General features: G+C 40.1%; 1 protein-coding gene across 1 annotated transcript in view; it reads left to right on the top strand.

Moving 5' to 3' along the window:
* The window catches only part of TTC6 (tetratricopeptide repeat domain 6), a 66,914-nt gene extending 61,017 nt beyond the window's left edge, over window positions 1-5,897 (top strand). The window contains exons 33-34 of the mRNA XM_069784724.1: window positions 1,309-1,534; window positions 2,908-5,897. Coding sequence (XP_069640825.1) covers window positions 1,309-1,534; window positions 2,908-3,044 — 363 coding nt within the window. The 3' untranslated portion in view covers window positions 3,045-5,897. The remainder of the gene's footprint in view (window positions 1-1,308; window positions 1,535-2,907) is intronic.
* The last annotated feature ends 17,302 nt before the right edge of the window (window positions 5,898-23,199 follow it).

Genomic DNA, 23,199 nt, shown 5'->3' with positions numbered 1-23,199 from the left:
CAGATGATTGATCTGTAGTAATTAATAACAAATAGTTGCCCTACTACTGTGTATTTTATCATTGATATGAATGAACTAAGACTCATGACACCTAGGATACACGTCACAAAAATTTGTAAATAATTGAGATACCAAAATCTCACTAATGTTCAGTAACTTCCCCCCCAGCCTAATTCCTGCACATTAAATAACTTGCCCAGATTCACTATAGCACCATAACAAGGAGAATGAAAAGAATCTCCTGCTGATGACCGTCAATCAAGACGTCAGATCTTCCTGCTGTTACCACAGTAACTTTGGAGTTTTAAATCGCCTAATTCTGCTTAAATACAGTGGGTATATTCAAATACAGAAGAGTTGGATACTGAAATTCCTCTTGTGAGAGAATCTGAAACCTGCTTGAAGGCAAGGATCATTTATTTTTCTCTGCGTGAGGAGGCCTGTGCCATGATTTTTATTTGGTTTTCCAGTCACATTTCCTGGGCATAGGCTCAGGCTTTTGTTTGATTGGAGCTTTGTGGTCCAGCAGCTGTGGAAACCCAGAACCAGCATGGACGCTTCGGCACATTTCATCTACTTGAATTAATTCTCTCCTAGAGTTGCATCTGTAAACACTTCAGCTTGTAGTTAATTAAGGAATTCGTCATGTATAGTACAGACTTGGCATATGGTGTTAAACCTAGATTGTACTTCATAAAGCACAAGAAATAGGTCATGTAAGAAAAAAATTTAATGTTCTTGTGTGTTTCTCTGAGTTAGATTCCTTGTTGCTCTTCAGCATTAGTTAGACTTGGATCAGAAATTCCTTAGGAGTCCAAGGTCAGTACCCTGCATATGGCTTCTTCTGTGATCATATAATCTCTTCTCATATGCATCTGATATCATTCTTCCATGACTGGTCTTGTGTAGGCTGTTCTTCCTTTTTACTGTGTTTCTGTGACTCCTTACTGTCTCACAGAGTCTGTCTAATTATGAAGAAAGGAGTTCAAGAATAGGTGTTGCATTATAAACTATTTTCTATGTTAATTCAAGTTGGTCTTAGTGTGTAGCTTATTTCTTCTGCTACAATTACAATTCAGCATAAACAGCTGTTACTTTTCAAAAGTCTGTCTGGATGGTGATTGACCTATTTGTGGATAAACGTGCTGGTGCTGTGTCTCTTCTGTGCGCAAAGAACGCTGAATAGAATGAGTAAAGACTTAAGAATACTAACGGCTAAAAGAAACAAACTGGAATTTACAAGTTGTACATAAGCCATTTCCCCAAATTTTAACAGTGTACTTTGTCTCCAATTCATGTGTTTTGCAGGCCTATTGCTATTATTCAAAGGTATTACAAATTGACCCAAGAAATGAATCTGCTGTTATGAATCGTGCTATTACAAATGCATTACTAAACAATATTGAAGAAGCAAAAGAAGACTTTGAGAAGGCAATTTGTCTCTGCCCATTCTCTGCAGCAGTGTATTTTAACAGGGCAAATTTCTATTATGGATTGAAGCAATATGAACTAGCTGAGAAAGACATTTCAACGGGTAATCTTTATTTACCTATCATGTTTATGTTTGGTAGCATACTAACAATTATGACGATAAATTACTTGGCTTTATTTCATGATTCAGAAAGTGTGTGTCTATTTTGGCTGGTATGTTTTCTGCCTAATTTGATCAGATATTATGATGTGATGAAAAAGAGGAATTTAAAGTAAACATGCTAATTAATTGTGGTTTTTTTTCCATTCTCAAAATTGGAAGAATATGTAAATTAGAAGATAAACTGTTTCATATAATATGTGTCATTAGCAGCTGAACAGAGCCCCATTCTAAATGAAATTGTGGCAAGAAATTAATGGGAAAATACTATATTTACCACATCTGAAAAATTTTTGTGAGTTTTTGTGTGTGTGTGTATGTGTTAAGATATGTAGGTGCCTAGAAAATGGCATTCAAGTAGCTTATTTTATATATAAACATGAAATTTAATGAACATGCTCTTTGTAGAATAAGTTTTGAAACAGTGTTTGGCTTCCATAAGCTTTTCTGTTGGGAATAGACATGTTTCATAGAGAAGAGGAACTAAATCAAACTTTCATCTTGATCTTAGTAAAAACCAAAGCTTTTGTTCAGGTTCAAAACAGCTGAACTGTATTACTCCATTGCTGCTTTTGTCATTGCTACTAACACGAGATTCAGCAACTCTGGATACACAGGCAAACTTCTTCCAGTAACAAAAGCTATGTTTAGTTTGTATTATAATAATGTGACTTTGATTTGACAACACTTGATTGCACAGGTAATCATCTTTCCTGAAAGGATAACTCTCTTCAGATTTTTTTTTTTTTTTAGAAATTAGTTTACTTTTACAGGTAAATTTGTCAAAATAGTGTTTTTACTTCATGGCTTTCATGACTAATGTTTTCATAGTGTTAGGTGGTGAAAATTGACTAGACCAGGGAGCTGACTGATTTTCAAAAAAATGTTCTCTCTGAAGCAGAATTTTAAAACAGCAGATTAAGCTTTCCAACAAGTACTTGAATCCTTTTCATACAATGGAGAAACTGAATAAGATACTGGGTTCATTGCCATGTTCCAGAAGTTGGATGGTAGTAGTTCTCTAAGATTTTGCTTGTATGTCGGAGGAAAGCATAGTTTCTGCTGTTGGGGCAAAGTTAAACTGGGGTTCATAAATGGCATCAAAACCAGAAAAAACCCCCCGAAGTATAAATAACATAACAAAGTTGCCTACCTCTTGATGTAAACTTAATGTATGTAATACGTTTTCTCTTGTGAAAGCGTGTCTGGAGGAGAATTTGAGCACTGACAAAAGTTTTTGGATGATGCTTCTCTTTATAATCATGCGATAATGTTAAAAAAAAAAAAGCCTAACATTCTATTTCTTATTTTTACAGCATTGTCAATTCAACCTAATGATGCCTTGATGTATAAATTTAGAGCTGATATTCTTGGTAAATTGGGTTTCTATAAAGAGGCTGTAGAAGACTACAAACAAGCAATTAGCATTCAAGAACAGATTGATTCCATGTGAAAAGATACCAGTTCTCAAACTACTTGGGTTCTATTTACAGATTTCTCAGACCTATAATTAAAAAAGTCTGACATGCAAGAAAAATTTATAATTTATCTTCATTTTTATATATTCTACACACATTTTATTCTCCTAAATAAGTACCTTGATTGTGCAAAACTAGCCAGAGTTGTTTAAGAATAGAATGCCACATTTAATTTTTATGAGTTATATAGATTGTTCTTTATTTGTTAGTGTCAAGAGATAATTCATTGTGTTGTTTGCAAAATGAAGGACAGAGAAGAGGAATTTATAGGCAAAAGACCTCAGCTGTATTGGTTATAGAAGGATAAAAGAGAGTACACTCTCCCTTCCCCCCAGATATAAATGCTTACAGTGATGCTAATTATATGTCACCTGGACCATCTGGGAAATAAATATTCTAAGATGGCTACCAAATGCTTGTGACTGCTAACTAGGTCTCACTTTCTTCCTGATCTTTCTTCTATACCTCTTCATAAGGTTTCCTATTCCCTGTCACTCACGTGGTTGGGGAAAGCCATTGTGCAAGGTCTATCTGTTGCAGTGCGTGAGAACTACACCAAGAACTGAAATTTGAGAAGGACATGATTCAGTTTGTGAGTAAATAGTTGAGGCTACTTGCTTCCAATTAAATATATTATGCTGTGCCAGCTTGTGCATAAGTAATAGATCATAGTTTTGTGTTCTAAACTGTAAGAATGGGCTTAAGAACAGGCTCTCACCTAAACGTGGAGATTGAAATGTAAATCTATGTGACCAAAATTTAAAAATTGTCAGGCCCTACCCATGTACTAAATTAAACCCCCAAGTCTGGCATAGTATGGTGCAGATAGCAAAAGGATGAAGCAAAACAGATGCCTTTGTCTCAGAAAAGAGAAGAAAGAGGAATGTTAAGGTCTTATTCAGCATGCAAGCAGTCCTGTGGTTTCATACAGTGAAAAGATTTCTAAAGGCACAAATGGCACTTCAATGCATAATCCCAGTGGTATAGGAATTGTACGTGTAATTTCAGGTTAGGTTTATATGTAAAATGCTATCAACTTTCCTCTTAAAAAAAGGCCAAAGGGAAAGGTGAGAGGGGCCTTCACAAAACAATAGACCTAACACATGCTGGTATGTGCCTGTAATTACTTAATGTTCTGTATGTGGAATAATCCCTAGATAGTAGAGAATAATTCAGAATAAAATCAAAATTAAATCATCTAATTTATATAAAATCAGTATTAAAGAGTTACGTCGGTCCATTTAACTTTATAACTGACCTTTTTTTGTACTCCTGGAGTTAAGTGATTTTTTCATTTATGTGCTATGGAGATGAAAGTAAAAAATGTTGTTGTTGCTTTGTCTCAAAGAATTGCATTTTATTTTCTCTGAGTACTTAACACATTGCTGTAGGCTCTTTCTGTAAAAATATCTGTTCTTGCATATCTATGCAGTGTATGTTTAGTCAAGGCGATAGACAATGACTGGAATTCTAGCTTTGTTCTGGTATCTAAATTTTTGCATTTCTAATATCACATTACATTGTAAAAATTCCTATGCTTGTCACCTTATGATATCTGGGTTGAAAAAAAAATACTGTGGAAAGGAAATTCAGACTATCACATCTAAAAGCAGTTAACTCAGTAATGCATTTGACTTCATCCCTACTCTCCTTGACTATCCTCTTATCTTGTTTAATGTCTAGCATGATGAGACTATGCACCTGCAAGGTCTGTGGTGATAAGGTTGACTGGAATAGATGCATCATAGTTAAGATGTATAAAAGCTAAAACAAGTTCAAAAAATTTTGTATTTAATTTTTGTTTATTCATGATGAGTGTCTCTGATGTTTAAAAATGAATGTTTATAGATATAATCAATAAATTATTTCTAGACATTGTAGGATGTTGCATATTAATATTTCTTTCTAGTATTATACATTAGAGCATTACTTATTAGAAATATATTTGCAATGACAGTTTTTCTTAAAATTAAATTAAAACACATGACCATGGGATGATCAAAAACCAATTTCTGCTTTTCTGTTCTCCAGTAACTTGAAATATAAAATGCTAGTAATAGCTTTTAGAAGTATTAGTTTTACCACACTACAATAAAAAAAAAATATCTGGTAGACTGCAACACAAAATAGGAAGAATTTTTTGTGACTATTACAGAATTCAAGAATCAGAATAACTATGTCAGGTCTGATTAGACCATTGTAGCTACACGTTTCTGTAAAGAGTTTTTACTCTTCAGAGGTTTTGCTTTTGTGCCTTTAACGTTGACTGTTACTGAAGATAAGTTTGTGAAGTCCAAGGTGATTGAATAATGATTCACTACTTCTCCCCACTTGTTCTTTTTTATTTATTTACTTTATTTATTTTTGTGGTATCATTACCTACTGTCCTGGTTTCGGCTGGGATAGAGTTAATTTTCTTCCTAGTACCTGATGTAGTGCTGTGTTTTGGATTTAGGGTGAGAATAATGTTGATAACACACCGATGTTTTAGCTGTTGCTGAGCAGTGTTTATACTGAGTCAAGGACTTTTCAGCTTCTCTCACTGCCCTGCCAGTGAGGAGGCTGGGGGTGCACAAGAAGTTGGGAGGGGACACAGCCAGGACAGCTGACCCCAGCTGGCCAAGGGGATATTCCAGACCATATGATGTCATGCTGAACAAAAAAACCTGGGAGGAGTTGCCCGGGGGATGGAGACCCACTGCTCGGGGACTGGCTGAGCATCAGTCAGTGGGTAGTGAGGAACTACATTGTGCATCACTTGTTTTGTATCTTCTTTTATCATTATTATCATTTTCCCTTCCTTTTCTGTCCTATTAAACTGCCTTTATCTCAACCCACAAGTTTTGCCTTTTTTCCGATTCTTTCCCCCATCCCACTGAGGGGGGTGAGCAAATGGCTGCGTGGTGTTTAGCTGCCTGCTGGGTTAAACCACAACACTTACCCAAGTGGATCAAATGTACAAAGTATAAATATGCGTGTGTCTGTATTTCCATGCGTGATTATCATGGTGGTTGATGCAAATTGGGGGATTATTTACCTAGTTTCCTATAGGCACACGAAGTCGAAGTTTGCTTACAAGATGGTGTTGGTGGTATTTTTGTTCCCTTTCTCCTTCTCCACATGCCTCTTTCAGTGCTCTTTTTTATTATCTGAAGAATTGTTTATTGATGAAATTGCTAAATTATGCATGATTCTATGGCCTTTTCCTTTCTTTGACCTCCTTACGAATTACCTGCTGATGGGTTGTGAGATAGTGGTACCCTCATCATGTATAGTGCATCATCAAACTTAAATCTGAATGAAGAGAAGTTGAGCCTTTTCCTTGGATCCTTTTCTTGTGATATTCAATGTAAATTTTCTTTAGTTTAACCTCTCTTGAACATCAAACAGAAATGGACACATAAAAGATTTTTATCTTCACATTTAAAAACTGAAACCAGATGCAATCACGATGATGCAGTTATGCAATCATTCACTATTGGTAGAGTGACTTGACTTAAATAATACGGGCTACTGTAATCTGTCTTCTGCTTGTAATTTTTTTAATTCTGGATGGTGTAGGTCTATTTTTTAATACTTAAAAACTGAATATTTATTAATTCTATGGTTGGCTGCATGGAGTTAAATTTTTAGAGCTTTTCATCTATTACACAATGCTTAGGAAATGGCTAGTGTCCCATTGTATTTCCAATTTCATCATTTAGCATCACTCTCATTCACAATTCGGGGACCATGTTAGATGGTTTTTAAAGAAAGTGGATGGAGAATTTATTTGCACAACAGAACATCAAAATTTCAAGTTGCATGATCAAAGCTTACTGCATTCTTTGAAAAATAGATTATCAGCTCCTTTTTCCTTCAAATCTTTAAGTTTCCTTTCTGACCTAAAAGAAATTTTATATTTTCTAAAGGCTTTTAAAAGTAGGTAGAAATATTTTGTATAATAGCACTTCTTTTATGTCTTTTTTAAAAAAATTGATTAATAGAGTCATTAGTGACTCTAAGAATCACTGTTCCACTAATAAATTGCAGTTGTATTTTGCAGGCTGAACAGTAGCACTTGAACTTCCCTGTTGGTAGGGACTATGGTAGATTTGTGGCATTCTGAATTTTACTGAACCCAGTATGGGACAGGTGTTAAACTCTGAGGTTACTTCCATTGCTAATAATAGATCCAGTAAATTTTCATACTGGGGATTATCAAAGTGATTTTGCTTCACAAATGCAGTTTAAGAGAAGCTCTTGTCCTTTGCTATGTGATCATATTAGTTCTTTTTGGATTTAAAATGATAATCTGAGCTTCATTGTTTCTGCATTTATTTCCTTTCATTCTCTTTATCTAGAAAATCCTTTTGATAGACTGTAGTTAGAAAAAAACAGTTACTAAGGAACCTCAGTTGCATTCAGGTTTTTCCTCCCTCTTTAAAATACTGATAATACACGCATTACTGGGAAACAGGTAACACTGTTTGATTAATGGAGAATGAAGTAGATAACTTGTTATAAAAAAAGGACCAAAGCAAATATTTCCATTTGAAGCCCAATAAGGGAATGGGAAGTTTTGAATAACCTTTCACAGAATAGTAAGTTACCTACATACATCTATCAACTGAATGTTAAAGCATTTTCTTTCAATATTTTAAAATTTACACTCTTGGATGGGATGCACCACCAAAATGATGATGAAGCAGATCTTTTGTTACCTCCATTGAAAAGCAAAGGAAAGTGGTACTTTTTGAAGCAAAGTGGGAAGCTAGTTTATTTATAAATTTGGGGAAGTTGTTTTGGTTTTTGCAGTTGTTTTGCAGCAGATCTTTGCCTAAAGTTATTGATCAGGCTTTAGTTTATATGAGACTAAATCTAATTTATTTACAACTCAAGTCAAAAAAACATTTGCATAGCAATAGTATATCCCCACTTTAATAGTCTGAGAGAGAATGTGACAATCAGTGGCAGTGAGATGGGTAGCTGGTGAGAGAAAAGTAAGGGGCTCAAATTTTGCAGTTTGTTATTTCACGAATTTGAGATGATGGATGTCATTGATTTCCTTATGTCTTCAAGATCTCCACCTTTGTAAAATAAGTAGATAAAATTTACTTTAAAATAATCTTTTGAAATAATTGCTGAAAAATATTTAGGTTCACCTTGGAGTTAGCATGAACAAGTACATAGCCTTTTGTAGCTTACAGAGAAGGACAATAATTAAGAAAATTGACATTAAAGTGACAAACTGAAAACTTCAATAACAGTAAATAAAACAGAACAGAAGCAAATAAAAACATTGTGTTCTCAGCTGAACTCCAGTGTCAGCCACTCTTCTGAGTTTCAGATAGTTTGGGTGTGTGGGTGGGGTTGTTTTTAATTGAGAAGTAGGTCTTTGGGAAGGATACCTGTCAAAAAAATACAAGTCCTTCCCAACTGGCCACATATATGAGAAGTGCAGTCAATTCAGAAAATAAATTTGTAGCTGAAGCTGAAGACTATATGGCTGAGATAGCAGATTGACAAGATTGCTGTAACAGTGAAAGTGAAAAATGTGTGAAAGTGAACCAAACTCTGCACTGCTATAGTAGAAAACAAGCCTTGCAGGAAAGATGCTACTCTTTAGAAGAAAACCTGGGAGTTTTAAAAGGTAATTTGGGAAACCTCTTTGTCAAAATATAATGAATGCAAGTGGTCTATCATTATATCTAAGCTTGTAGTGTTTTCAGTTTACTTTTCTTGGGCCTGAAATAATGCAGTAAATTATAATGCACTGCTGGCTTTGTTCATTTAAGTGGGGGAAGACTGGCAACTACATTTCATAGAGAAGGATAATCTTACTGCTGCTGCTATGGGCTTTTCACTAGTCTGTAGTTTTAGAGCAGAGCAATCAGGTCTTAGTCTTGCCTTTCTGGATGTGCATATGGAAGTGAATTTTCTTTTTGAGTGGTTAGGGAGATGAATCGAATCTTAGTTTCTGTGTTATTTTTATCTCAACATTTTTTCCCTAAGAAACATGTTTCAGAAACATATTTTGTTTTGAAGGCTGTGCCAAATGATAGCAGATTTGTCATTTTCAACAAATTAAAACAAATGCAATACACTCTAGTGGAAGGGAGTAAGAAAACTGTGGGTAATGCATTTCTAATTTCAATGGGAAATATGTCAATTTTTTCACATGATTTATGCATATGCTACACCTGTACTGCATTTTATAAGGCTGAGCCAAAACCAGGTTCCAGCTCAACTATAAAACTGCCTGAACTTTCTATGCGCACACTGTGAGAAGTAGGATGCAGGATGGGTATAATGCCCACGCAGTGCTATATAGATATTACTGAGCAAAGGCTGCCTATGACTCAACACAAAAGATGTTTCTTACTATGGGACACTCTGACTGTCTTCTTTTTGTAACACTGTCTGTATACCATTGCCACAAGGGCAGATGGAACACCAGATGGTCTAGGCTGGTATGGTGAGCCCTTTGGTAAGCCATGGTACACCTGGGCCATCTACTATGCTTAAGGTAGGAGCATCCCTGGGTAGAAAGAATATTACCTGTTATGTCTTCAAACCCATGGCTCAAGCCAGTGCTTGAGCACGGGCTCATGTGGACGCAAATTGAATTTGGATTTGATTTGGCAACAGACCAAACCTTGAAAAGCGATATGGATGCAACCTGAGCCATTCTGTGAGATATCAGGAAAAAAATATAGTGGAAAAAATGGGCTTGCAAAATGTGCTCTGAAGAAGTCAGTGTGAATAAAGGTGGTGTTTTAAGTCACCTTACTCAAAAGACGACTCTTACAAAGTGTGACTTTAAGACAGACCACCAGAAGATGGCAGTCTGCAATCTTGAGTGGAACAGCTCTACTCCCCGCTAACAAACCGGCTACACCAGCAGCCTCTGGCTCTCGTAACCCTTGTGTGGATAGAATTGCGCTACATCGGAGTTTTCTAATGCCTCGGGTTTAACTGACAGTGTTGTTCTCTCACTTCCTTTTTGATATGCTACATACAGTTCTGTTATAATAAAATGATAACTGAGATTATCATACCTCACAAGCACTTGTGTAACATAAAACTGTAATATTATAATGTAAACACATGTATATGAACATGTGCACAAGCATACCCCCATGTATATATGTATACACACATGCAATAATAACTGCCCCTTTCCTGTCCTGATTTTTTTTTCTCTCTTGCTTTTGAGGTACTTTTAATCAAAATGAGGCATTCAGAAAAGGAAGGCAAATGGTATGGAACCTTTTAACTGCTCCCAGCAGCTATATTTTACAGCATGTTTCTTTTTAGTCAGTAAATTCTTTTTGTTGCAAAATGAAAAGGCTTATCATTGCTATCTGTTGGAATTCAAACAGAAAAGCTAAAAGGTGGCCACACCTTGCTTCATGAGACATTCCTCCTCTCTGGCCTTTTTTGCCCCCTTCTCAAAATGGACACAGTGCTTTGTTTGCGAAGAGTGAAAAAGGTAAAGTGCTTTTGCTCTGAGGAAAAAAAACCCCGACCCCAAGCTTAGAGTAGCAAGCAGAGGTTGTGACCTTCCAGAGCAAGTCTTTGTCAGCTCTAATAAAAGAAAAGCAGGCATCAGGCATTTTCAGAGCTGCAACCCTGGTTTCTCTGCTGGGTGAGACAACTGAGTTGCAGTCTTCTGGGTTTTTTGTGACTGTGTGCATATGTGCATATAATGGACATTAAAATCTGTATTCAGAATTCATTAAATTCAGTGAAAGGAGCTTGACTAAATTTTGAGTCAAAGCTACAGAATGACAAATACTCCCTTGCCATTCCTTTTTCCCATGTTTATGAAAACTAGAATAGTGTGACTGACCTGTTACTGGAAAAGCGATCCTATTTATCAGCTTTTCCTGATCTGTTTGATAGTGATACAGTGTACCAAAGAGCTTATTTACAATTCCTAAAATGTAAATTCATAACATACGAACAACTTTGCAGTGAAGTGTTTTTCTCAAGTAGTATGTGCAACTTCATTTAGTGGTCTCATAAGTGTACTGTTTACTAAGGCTGTTCTCATGGGGAGAAAATACAAAACAAAAAAATGCACTGGAAACTCATATGCTGTTTTACTTAAGAGTAACTTCCCCAGATAGACCTGTGTGGTGTAGATGAGCTCTCCATCTACAGAGGTTCATCTCTAATAGCAGGAAGTTTCATCTACTATTTTTAAACAGAAATGTCTGGTATAAAGGGAGGAAAAAACTGTCTGAAGGACAGGGCAGAGCAGGGTTCTGCTCCTCTCTGTTGTCCCTCTTCCCCAAAAATATCAGGTGGCTATGAATGTTGGAGAGATACTCTAAGCTCTCTGGGCAGGGATGAGCCTTTGTGCTTGTCCCCACTGCAAAGGCCGGGAGACGCTCCTTCCTGAGATGATGCACACGAGGATCCTTGTACCCGACATGTTGGTTCCGTTCTTCTTTCCCACCTCACCTAAAAGAGAAGGAAATGGCCCAAGGGCCCCCAGCCAGGCTGTTCCCAAGGAAAGGGGCTGCCTGGAGGAGAGGAGGAGACAGGCCCGCTGGCAGGGGTGCCACAAACCCTGTCCCAGCTCCAGGAGGGGTGCTTGCTGAGCAAAGGCAGGGCGGGGGGAGGCTCACGTCTTTTCCTTCCTTCTCTTGCAGGAAGCCAGCTTGGGAGGAGAAGGAGGAAGAAGCACTGCAGCAAAAGGATATCTGGGCTGCGATGCCAGCTGGTGTCTGCACTGGGGAGGCAGGGAGCAGTGGGAAGAAGAGGGGTAAGTCTGCAAAGGAGCAATTCCCCACATTCTTGGTGGAGGTGAATGCCTGGGCAGGGTCTGCCCAGGTGTCTGAAAGCCTTGCAAAGAGGTGGAGGGGGGGGTGTTGAGGGAAGATGCAGAGCTCTCCTACAGGGACACTGAGCTTCCAGGGGATGAGGGATGCCCCAGATCTGATGGCACTGACCAAGGGCTCCTCCAAGCAGTGGAGAGGGCTGCTGGGGCTCTGCCCAGGCCCATTTGTCTCAGCAAAGGACTTCAGGAATCATGACCCATACGGCTGGCTACAAAGACCTCTGGCAATGGTGCTGATGCCCAGCCCTGGCACGCGTCCTGGCCCTGCTGGCTCCCAGGAGGCTGTGTGGGCTGAGCTGGAGGGCCGATGTCCTGGGAGCTGAAGCCCATGGATGAGAAGGGGAGAGCAGATTGCTGGTGCCTGAGTGGCTTGCACGTGGCCCTGGCACCTGGGTGGGGAGCAGGGCTTGGGCTAATTCTGCCAGGCTCTGGCATATCAGTCTGTTCCTGGCCTGGCCTGGGACAAGTTTGACTGCCCGGGAAAGCCCTTGGGGATGGAGCAGAGCGAGCGCCCGCTCCCTGTCCACCGTCCTCCAGCTCACCCAGGTGCTGCCCAGAGCTTGGTGCGGGCAAGGAGGCTGGGGAGGGCTGGGGAAGATGAGGACATGGAGACAGTGGGAGCTATGGAAGCTGGGGGTGCTGGAGGCAGCCTTGCTTTGGGCCAGAGCGTGGGGCTAGAGTCGGCCCGGTGAGGCCATTTCAGCAGGAGTGGGATGTGTTGTGGAGTGGACAGGCGCTGGCTGTGACAGCAAATCCTCAAGGACTGTGCAGGGGGACTTTGACTTGTGAGCCCTGGGGACACCCTTCCCCAGCCAGCCTGTCACCTCCTGCTCGTCGCAGTCATGGGGAGTCCCTTGAGGAGACTTTCCCAGGCTCCTTGAGAGGTGCTGGAGTCGCGCCCTGCTCCTGCTCTTCCCTCAGGGTTGGCAGAGGGGCTGTCGGCACCAATTTACAGCATGACTGCCATGAAGAGGAAGGCCTCCCAGTCAAGGGAGGATGGTGAGAGCAACTATCCCCGCAGCTCCCTGAAACCAGAGTAGGACAGGGTGGAGGGAGGGAGGCAGGAGCTCCCCACAGCCGCCGGTGCAGAGCCTGTCTTGTGCTCAGCAAGGGAGGCTTGTGGTATGGGGAGGGATGACCTCCCCAGGCCTCTCCAGAGGTGCTTAGCAGGGATGATGCTTGCCCCCCATTGCTCCCTCCCTGCCTGCCTCCACAGTGCGTGCTGTGCTGCTGTGCGGACTCTGACCTGGATGCTGGCGGGCTGATGCACCAGGACGATGGTCTTCTGCATGGTGAGCTGCCTGGGGGCTGCCCTCAGCTTTCCCCAAAGGGGCACCCAAGGTCTGCAGCTGTGAAACCCTGATGTCGGCCACTTGGCAGATGTCACCTCCTCCCCCAGCGATCCCAGCACAGCCTCCCCATGCTAGTGCTGCTGAGCGACCCCATTCCCTGTGTGCGGGAGATCCAGCCCTCCCAATCTGGTCCTCCCAAGTGCATCCTCCAACCCAGGGGAACACAAGGGTTTGCTTTCCTGAGCTCTCTTCTGGCTCTCCACTGTGGCCACCCAAGCATGACATCTATATAGCTCTAGAAGCCATAGTAGCCACCTCTGCGGGGCTGGTCCCCAGCCCTTCTCCATGGCCCTGGTCAAATGCTTGAGGAGCCACAGCACACCTGGGGTGCAGCTCTCCTGGTCTTTGTGCTTCTTGCTCAGGATCAGGTCTGAGATGAGGACTATTGCAGCTCACCCAGCCTGCAGTTCAGCACTGCCTGTCCACACATAGTCTCAACTCTCGGCAGGTTTAACTTCTGCAGATTTTGTGCTGGCCCCTGTCTCGCTGCCCTGATGAGCTCCTGGGCTTTTCTGTCTTCCAGTATCCATCCAAGGGCCAGTGGACATTGTGGAAGGTGATGGGTTGTTTTTTAGGAGTCTGGGGTTGTGGGAGGTGAGCCTGAGCCTTGGGAGGGGAATCCTGGTGTTTTCATAGAAACATCTGCTGAGACCATGCTGAGACCTTTTGGTGTCTCATGCTTTTGGGTGGGGGGCATACTGGGAGAAAAGGAGTAGCAAGAGGGACATGTGCCCAACATCCCAGGGAGGCAGTGGCCTCTCCAGCATTTGGGGAAGCCTCGTCCAGAGCTGTGGATGGCCTCCTGTAAACCTTGGCCTTGCTCATGTTTTCCGTCTCTTCCCTCAGCTCGTTCTGCTGGGAGCACCACCCGCAGCAGACCGTGGAGGTGCTTCAGGAGGAGGATACTACATGCATTATCTTCATGGAACTGGTGGAGGACAGGACCTCCTAAACCACCATGGTGTGCCCCTTCTGCAAGCATGCCTGGTTCCACCGTGGCTGCATCCAGGTAGGAGGCCCTTCCCTCATGCACATCTCATGGATGTGGTGTGCCCAGCAGCTGTGTCCTGCTCACACTGTTATACTCTCTTCTGCAGGGACAAGCTCTCCAGGCAGGGCTGAGCCTTTTGGCCTGTCTCCAGTGCAAGCAGACATTTCTTCCTGAGATGATGCACATGAATATCCTCATAACCGGCATGTAGGTTCCTTTTCCCCTCCCACCATGCCTAAAGCCGAGGGGAATGGCCCAAGAGCTTTGCCAGGCTGGCCCATGGTCCCTCCAGCCCAGCTGTCCCTTGAGCTCCTATTGTCGGGGCCTTGATGGCACCTCCAGGTCTTATTGCCCCTGGCCAGCCCTGGGGGCCTCCTGGTGTGAGCAGCCATAATGGCGGCCTGGTTAGAAGGGGAAAACTACTGAACGGAAGAAATGGATGTATTCCTCATCCCTATCTCTAGTCACTGATCCTTTTGGAATGATCTTCCTCCATCCTAACTGGATAAACCACTGATACAATAAGTGATAAAGAAACCACTGATACAATAAGTGGTAAAGCTTTTAAAGAATTATCTTTCAGGTTGATGCTGCTGCTTTTAAAATCCATATAGAAAACAGTAGATGTGTTTAGTGTAACTCATTTTGTTGCATCTTGCCAGACTTCGTAACTGATTTTTTCCCTCATAAAGCTTGATGAGAAATTCTTCTAAGATCAGCTTTATGTACCGAACATTGCCCTTACTGATTGGCTTGCTCATGGTGAGATAAATTACAATTTCTTGTTTGCAGAAACGAAACTCAGAATACACTCTTCCATGACTTCACTAGTGTCCTTATTTTATGGAATTATGTCAGCAAATGTATAATATTAACTGCAGCTGTAGGAGGTGGTGTCCTGCATAATCTTCATAGCCATTCTCTATCAGGACAGACTTGAAAAGTATGAATAAGAAACCATTTGTACTTACTTAAAAACCACACATGGTATCTTATCTGTGCTTTTTAAACTTTTTGCCTGGCCCTAGTTTACATGCTGATGACTCTGACAAGCTTGGTGTCCATGCAGTTACCAACTATAGACTCTGATTTAATGAGAAATTCATACACTAGTCTTTAAATAACCAGTTATCTCAGAAAACCAGTAATTATTTAGCTAGAGGCTTTCCAAATAGTACTGTAATTCTAATTAGAGCTATTCAGAAGCTATGAAGTAAAGAAAGAAAACCTGCATCATTGAAGACTAGCTCTTTGGTAACTAAACTGTGTATCAAGCAGAACAAATGTGTTAAGGTAGTCTCAATAGGGAGCTAATTAGTACAAGAACCATTAGCCTTGTTTTCTAATAATAACATTATCTAATATTCCATGCTTCTCTCCTGGTTGTTTTCAGGAGCTCGCAAGGAAAAGTACATTTTATTTTCCAGCAATATTGAAAACTTGCTGACTTACCTAATCGCATTAAGTATCGCAGTGTTTATTTCCATATCAAGGGACACTGCAAATAGTCTGTCAGATTTTAAAACGTAAATGTGAAACTTCTGGTGCATATATTTAAAAAAAAAAAGTAAATGGGACATGTATATAAGAAAAGGGCAGGAGATAGAGGATTGTTTTTCTGGAGATATAAATCCAAGCAATGTGGGTATGACTATGCTGTATTTATGCAGTCAACTTTTTTCAGCTCTTGCTCTCCATCTCAGGATGGGGTTCTTGCTCTCACAGCTTTGCAGAGGTTTGTGTAAAAGGGCTGGGTCAGTGCAAGGGGGCCTAACAGCCCTGTTCCTGATCAGGAGAGGCCATCCTTTGGAGTGGATATGGTAGAAGAGAGCAGGTAACTATCTTCTGAAGGCTTACAAAGACTGCAACTCTTGGGGTAGCAGCTGTGCTAAAATAGGGCTGGAGGTGGTTGCAGCAAGTCATAGATGAGGCTGGGTCTGCAGCACTGCTGAGATCCCAGGCGGCACTGTGTCGCTTGCTTGCTTCCAGCGGTTGCTGTGCTATTGATGGCTTTTACCACCTAAGTTATATCTTACCATCTTTGTCTGACAAACTGCAGACTCTTTTCTCTCTTTGCTGCCATTATCTGGGATTTGGGAGTGTGAGCATTTGCAACGTTGAGCCATACCAATGTAGTTGCATTTATAAAGGAACTGCAGTTAGGCACTATTTCAGCACTTGAAATCCTGAGCTCTTAGTACTTCTCTTAGCAGCCCTTCTCTGTGAAACATTTCAGGGTGTATTCTGTGAGAACATCTGTCCATTTCTGGCCCATGTACAGAAGTGCTTTTAACACATCAGCTTGGTAAACTAAAGCACATCTTGCATGGCACCCTCCACGTGGCAGCTCACAGATTCTCCCCCAGATAGAAGGGAGGCACAGAGCCCACTCAAGATTTGTTCCAGTTGCTGGTGACCATATAACTCTTATTTTGAGAAACGCAAGTGAATGCAAATGAAGGAACCCAAGTAGCCTGTTGTCTTGAAGAGGTGATAAAGTGTCTCTGGTGAGATTGTGCGGGCTGCATGCAGAAATGTTGGGTTACAATGGCTGGTACAGATGTTAGTAGGTGTACTGATTTGACTGTCTGAAAGAAAATTGGAAACACTGAATGGTGGAGATGCACCAGAATGAAAATGAAATGTGAACAACATGGCTGATTTATGTACTGAGATATACAGGTCAGTGAGGTAAATCAGGCCTGTCCGTACGCAGGTGGCTATTTCTTCTGGAAACTTGGAAGAAATAGTTTTATACCCACCCTCTTTCTCTTTCCTCTGCTTCTTTGTTCTGCTTCAATTTCTCTGGTATTCTTTATACTATAGCAAAGTGTAGAATAACATACTCTTGCTGCATTCAAAAAATATTGAGGTGGTCTGAAATATTGCAGCAATGAAAGCTACACTTAGATAGATGAAGAGAGCTGGCTATTTTAGAAACGCTGGCAGTGTTTTCTGTTAGTTGCTGGGAATTGGGATAACATGTAGAGCAGCCAGCTTAGTCCAGCCAGGAGGTTCGTGGCAACTGCAGCTCCCTAGCTCTGGTTATTAGTTCCTCCTCTACATTTTGGAAAATAACAACAGATGGATTACTTGTTTAGAACAAACAAGGCAGCCAAGAGTAGAGCAGAGCCAACTGTGCTGATATTCCAATCCTTCCCTAATGATCCATTAGTCCAGCTACTGATGTGACTCTGTGTTGTCAAGTAGGAATGACAAAACACAGTCCAACATGAATTGTGAATCTTTCCTACCTTCTGTTCTGGGAAATAGTTGCCAGCATTTCCCAAAACAATTTTTATTTAAACAAAATATAATTAAAAAATTAAACTGTTGAACTTAAACTGAGATTTTTCTGCATATTCTCTGAGAAAGAAGGAAACAAGGATAGTTCAAAATGGGATAGCAAAATCAGATTTAAATTAATTTCTCAAAAGTATCTGAAAGGATTAGAAGGCTAATTCTCATTTTCAAAAGGAATGTATACATTTACATACTTTAAAATATTCCAGCCTGGGACTATCTATATACTCAGGTGTCTATATAAATCTGAAAATCTGCGATGTAGTTGATTGCTAATTTGACTTTCATTTAAAGACAGTATGATTAGTGTTAATCAGAAATTTTTGGACAAAAGCTTTTTTTATCAAAAATGTTGTTTTTGTTAAACCCAGAAGTTTGGTGGAAGCATGCCCATGTCAGTGAATTCTTGTTTAGACAAAAGCCCAGCAAAATAAAAGAATTCATTTGCATTCTATTTTGATGTTTACAGAACAGGATACTTTGACTTTGCTTTGAAACAGCTCTTTTCTGTTTTGAGAAGTTGTGTTTTACTTTACTCAAAAAGCTGAAAGGAGTTTAAATGAGATAATAACATTTTAATTAGGTTAAAATAAAATCTTAGTCCATTAAAAACAAAATTTCATTTGGAATATCACTTCTCAAGGGTGTTTAAATTTCCTGTTTACTCTCTGAACTGTAGAAAGCTTTCAGATTAATTTTATTCTCTGTAAAAACAAAAAGTCCAGTTCTCCTCAGTGTGGGAGTATTCTCTTTTGAAAATTTTACTCAAACTTGTGATTTTTCTGGTGCCATACTGCCAGTGAGTGATGAATGCTTTAGTTTTCCTGGTTCAGTATTCTGAATGTGGGTTTTTTTGTGTACTTGGAGTTATATCTAGAACCTATTAGTAATTTTTAGAAGTACATGATTTTACCATTTCTTTTTTCCTGTGAGTACTTTGTTTTACTGCAACAAAACATAGCCGTGGTGAAAGAGAGAAATTAAAGCAAAACGCTGCCTGAAGTTTAAGAAAGTTCCTTCCTTTTCCCCCTCTCATCCTCATGCTTCAGTTCTCCAGGCATGTGATCCAGATGGTTCTCTTCAGATTCAAGCATGAGCTCAAATTCTAAGCTAACAAAGAAAATTAACTATAATGAGTAGGAAAAAAATTCCTAATTGAGTTTATATGGAAAAAAAAAAGTAACGAGAACAAATAAAACAGTAAGAATCTTACTTCATGGGGGAAATATCTATGGAGTATGAAAATAAACTGAGTTGTGATAAACACACTGGATTGTTATGTTGATGAAAATATTTTTATTTATGAACATTAGTAAATAAAACTCCTTCAGAATCTAGCATTATTTTCCCTGGTAATTGAATTTTGCAGGCATTTTTTCAGCTACAGTTGGTATTAAGATTTGATAAAGTTCATTGGCAATGAGCAAATTTTTTTTATAATGCTTTTATGTAGCTTTCATTTCTTGAATGCAAGATATTTTCATTTAAATTAATGAAAGTCTAAGATTGATACATTCATACACGATAACTGCCCAAAAGACCAATGTCATTGCATGCTGTAGGTTGCACTGAACGTTGGTGTTTGCATCCCATCTTTTTATGCCATAATTTAATATGTTTTCTAATGAGGAGATAATGCATTCAGCTTTGGAAACAACCAAGGGAAGGATTGCTGCTTTATTCTTCCACTTCCTGTGGTTGGCATTAAGGTGTGTATGGTCACTGTAAAAGGGAGTCCTTTGTCTATGGTACTGTAATGGTGAATATTCAGGTGTTTCAGCTGTAGTGAAAACTGGGGAAATGGCAAACAAAATGGAAGTAGGATGTCTGATGTCCAAAAATGGCCATACTGAAGTGAGTAGTTTGATAAACTGGTGCAGACAAAGAGCATAACTGTGAAAGTTCTCATAAAACCAGGTGTTGATTTACTTAGGAGAGTTACTGGTGCAGACACAAATGGCCAACTCAGGCCCACCCTTGAGTCAAGCAAATAAACCCTCTTACAACAGTGGTGTCCCCACAGCCTGGTTCAGATCCAGTGCAGCATAAGCTGCACTACATGTGGGCTGGCACCTGTATAGCTATATCAAGTATCTCCTTTTTCTCTGCTCCTCAGTGCTCTCAAAGAGAAGTGTGAAGGCAGAGGAAGCAATGAACACAAGATGGATCTCTGCACTGTTGTGTGACTGCACCTTCTTTAGTGAACTCTTGGACCTGGAGTTGCGAGGGAGCAAGTTGAAGGAACAGGCTTCAGGGAGGTTTTGGAACCCACCACCTGAGAGATGGCATGGCTGATTTTTGAAATCCCAGCTGACCTCAGTCACCTCATGCAGAGCTTCCCCACACTGTGCCTCCTGGCACTTTTGATGGTAAGAATGGGGTGCAGAAGTCTGCATGAAGTCCCTGGGATCCCCGCTGGTTCTGCCTCATGCGAGGGGATCTGAGCCTACTGTGGAAGCAGCAAAAGTGTATTTGCAAAGCAGTGTGCCTGAATTAAGCTCCGCTCACCTAAACTGCTTTATTTCCAAGGTTGTGTGCTGCTTAAAAATGATACCATCCCTCCTCACACCTGTGAGGTGCATTGGAAGTGTTCATAGCTTTGCTAGCAGAAGTAGATGGTGGGAGCACTTCCTCCGCTACTTTAGGTAAACGCAGTCACTTCAGCTATACCATTCTGACTTGCACAGTTTAAGAGTGGCACACCATGTCCCCTTTTCAAACAAAGCTGAGGAGATAACATTAGTGAGGGCAGGAATGGTTTAATCCAGCTTGGCTGCATCTGGATGAAGATGTCTGGCCATGCTATGAAATCAGAAACAATAAGAAAAACGAGAGCCTGAGCTACATCAGCCTATGCTGTAAGGGTGGTTTGGCTGTTCTGACGGAAAGTGCTCCTGGATTATTCAGTTTATTTAATCTTCATATTTATTGTTCTGGGAAATTTAAAACACACTAAATTAGACATAGATGATGTTAAGTAGACTTTTAATCAAATAACAGTTTTGTAAATGTAGTTATGTAAAATGAGAGGTCATGTTTTAACCTTTCCCTCAGTGAAATAAGGCATTATCATTTTTATGTGCAGCTCTGTGTATATTATGCATTCTGTATAATGATTGTCAAGGGTCACTTTTTCAAAGCCATTTAGGAGGCATTAATTTTGATGAGTGAGTGGCTCTTGCCCTAGATAGCTGTTCAAATCTGTCAGGTTCCTTTTAGATGCTATACACTTTGTGAGAGGCAGAATCAATGGTGCTTTGCTGATCAATGGAGATTTTTCTTCCTTTAGTAAACTGGGTGCAGACACTGGATGTTGAGTTGATATCAGGATTATTAACTTTTTCTCTGCCATTCTTTTCAACGTTCGCTTTTCACATCATTATAGGTGTACAATATTACAATTTCTGGGTCATCCAACTATTCATGACTACTAGCATGAAGACTCATGCCAAAAGAACCTCTGCAGGAATTTTTATAAATGTTTTTATTTCCTAAATGTTAGTTTTTTCAAGTAACTATGAATGTCTGTGGATAACTTTAAAAAGACTCAGAGCAGAAACAATACCAGATAATAAGCTTCTTTTAGGTTACTCTTTACAAAATAACTCATCAAATAACATAACATGGCAATTGTCCTTCAGATGTTTAACATAATTACATAAATAAAATCAGCATCAAGTCTCTTTTTCTGAAGTTTGTCAAAATATTTTCAGACAATCATTTCAGTAAGTACTATTTAATATTCAATGCATATATGGTGGGAAAAAAATAATGTATGCTTTAAGAATTTCCATACCCATTCTTAAATCTTGCTTATTTTTACAAACATGTTACTGTTTATTCTGTGAATGGCTTTCACGAAAGATTAAGATATTTCTCCAACAATACCTAATTAACTTTTTCAAATACATTAACTCCTTTGTTCTCTGTTAGTTCCACTAACGTAAGGGGGCAATTTTCAATGTAATGACAGAGCTACGACCTCTAGACTGGAGGTTTCTTGAAAGTGTAAATGTGCGTCCTGGTTTCGGCTGGAATAGAGTTAATTTTCTTTCTAGTAGCTGGCATAGTATTATGTTTTGGGTTCAGTATGAGAAGAATGTTGATAACACACTGATGTTTTCAGTTGTTGCTAAGTAGTGTTTATACTGAGTCAAGGATTTTTCAGCTTCTCATGCCCAGCCAGCAAAAAGGCTGGAGGGGCACAAGCAGTTGGGAGGGGACACAGCCAGGGCAGCTGACCCAAACTGGCCAAAGGAGTATTCCATACCATGTGATGTCATGTCCAGTATATAAACGGGGGGGACTTGACTGGGGTGGGGCGGATCGCTGCTCAGGAACTAACTGGGCATTGGTCGGCAAGCGGTGAGCAACTGCATTGTGCATCGCTTGTTTTGTATATTCCAATTCTTTTATTATTATTATTGTAATTTTATTATTGTTATTATTATCATTATTATTTTTTTCCTTTCTGTCCTATTAAACTGTTCTTATCTCGACGCACAAGTTTTACTTTTTTTTCTTTCCTGATTCTCTCCCCCATCCCACTGGGTGGCGGGGGAAGTGTGTGAGCAGCTGCATGGTGCTTAGTTGCTGGCTGGGCTTAAACTACGACAATGTGTCTGGATGACCCAAAAAGGGCAGGCATGCAAAATCTCAGCACAGGGTAAAACTAATGAATTTACCAAAGCATTTATCTATTTGTGTGCTCTTCCTTTCACAGGTTTTACAGGTATTTTGGATTCCTTATGCTCATGCCATGAGGTGTAGCAAAAATTCCTTCTATAGCTTATTTCTGTTCTTCATTAAGCTGTTGCATTACCTGGCAACTACTTAAATATTAGTGAGGGTTTGGACAAATTGGCTAGTGCACTAATTAGGTGGAAATTGGAGGCCTTATCAATTAAGACTTCTGCCATAAACAGTGTTTGGGGCATTCCTAATTTAGAAGAGTCCCAGAGTCTCTTATATGCATTCTTTCAATGAGGGAGTTAACTGCCTTTGCAAAGAACAGAAAAAACCTTAGGGAAGTGCAGCTGTATACACAACTCAAGGAACATTTTATTTATGTACTGTACAAAATGAAATCTTGTCTTTGGAGGGTGAATGCGGTGTTCTTCCAAACTTTCCAACTTTTAAGATGTTACAAGTAGACACAATGTAACAGACTTTCTTTGAAATGTTTCCTTCCTTTGAAATGTCATTAAGATTTTATGGCATATTTTGTAGCTAAGGTACTCAATAGCTGATCATTTGTTGATTGTAGTTGCTTTTCTGATACAAAGCTTGCATATTTTATAGCTAGAGAGGGTCAAACATCAGAATGATTTATCAAAACTCTGCAAACTTTGAGAGCTTTTTTTCTGTCCCTCTTTTTCAGTCTCATGAACAAAGCAGTGATCGCAACCACATTCAAATACTACGTGCAGATTAAAGTATGGCAGTGACCTGGAGGATCAACCTGCCTGGAAAAAAACGAGAAAACACGGGCGAGAAAGCCTGCCTTTATATCGTGCCTTGTTCTTAACTGAATCCAGAGGGCTGCTGGATCAAGCTCTGGGTCTCCGGGGCATTCTCTTTTCCTCTGCAAAGACAGACCTGTCAAGTTTTGTGCGGTCTATGCGAAATGTACGCAACCTTCTCCTTCTCCCTTG

The sequence above is a fragment of the Haliaeetus albicilla genome, chromosome 5 (assembly GCF_947461875.1).
Source record: "Haliaeetus albicilla chromosome 5, bHalAlb1.1, whole genome shotgun sequence".
Classification (NCBI taxonomy): Eukaryota; Metazoa; Chordata; class Aves; order Accipitriformes; family Accipitridae; genus Haliaeetus; species Haliaeetus albicilla.
This window is presented reverse-complemented; position numbering and strand designations above follow the sequence as displayed.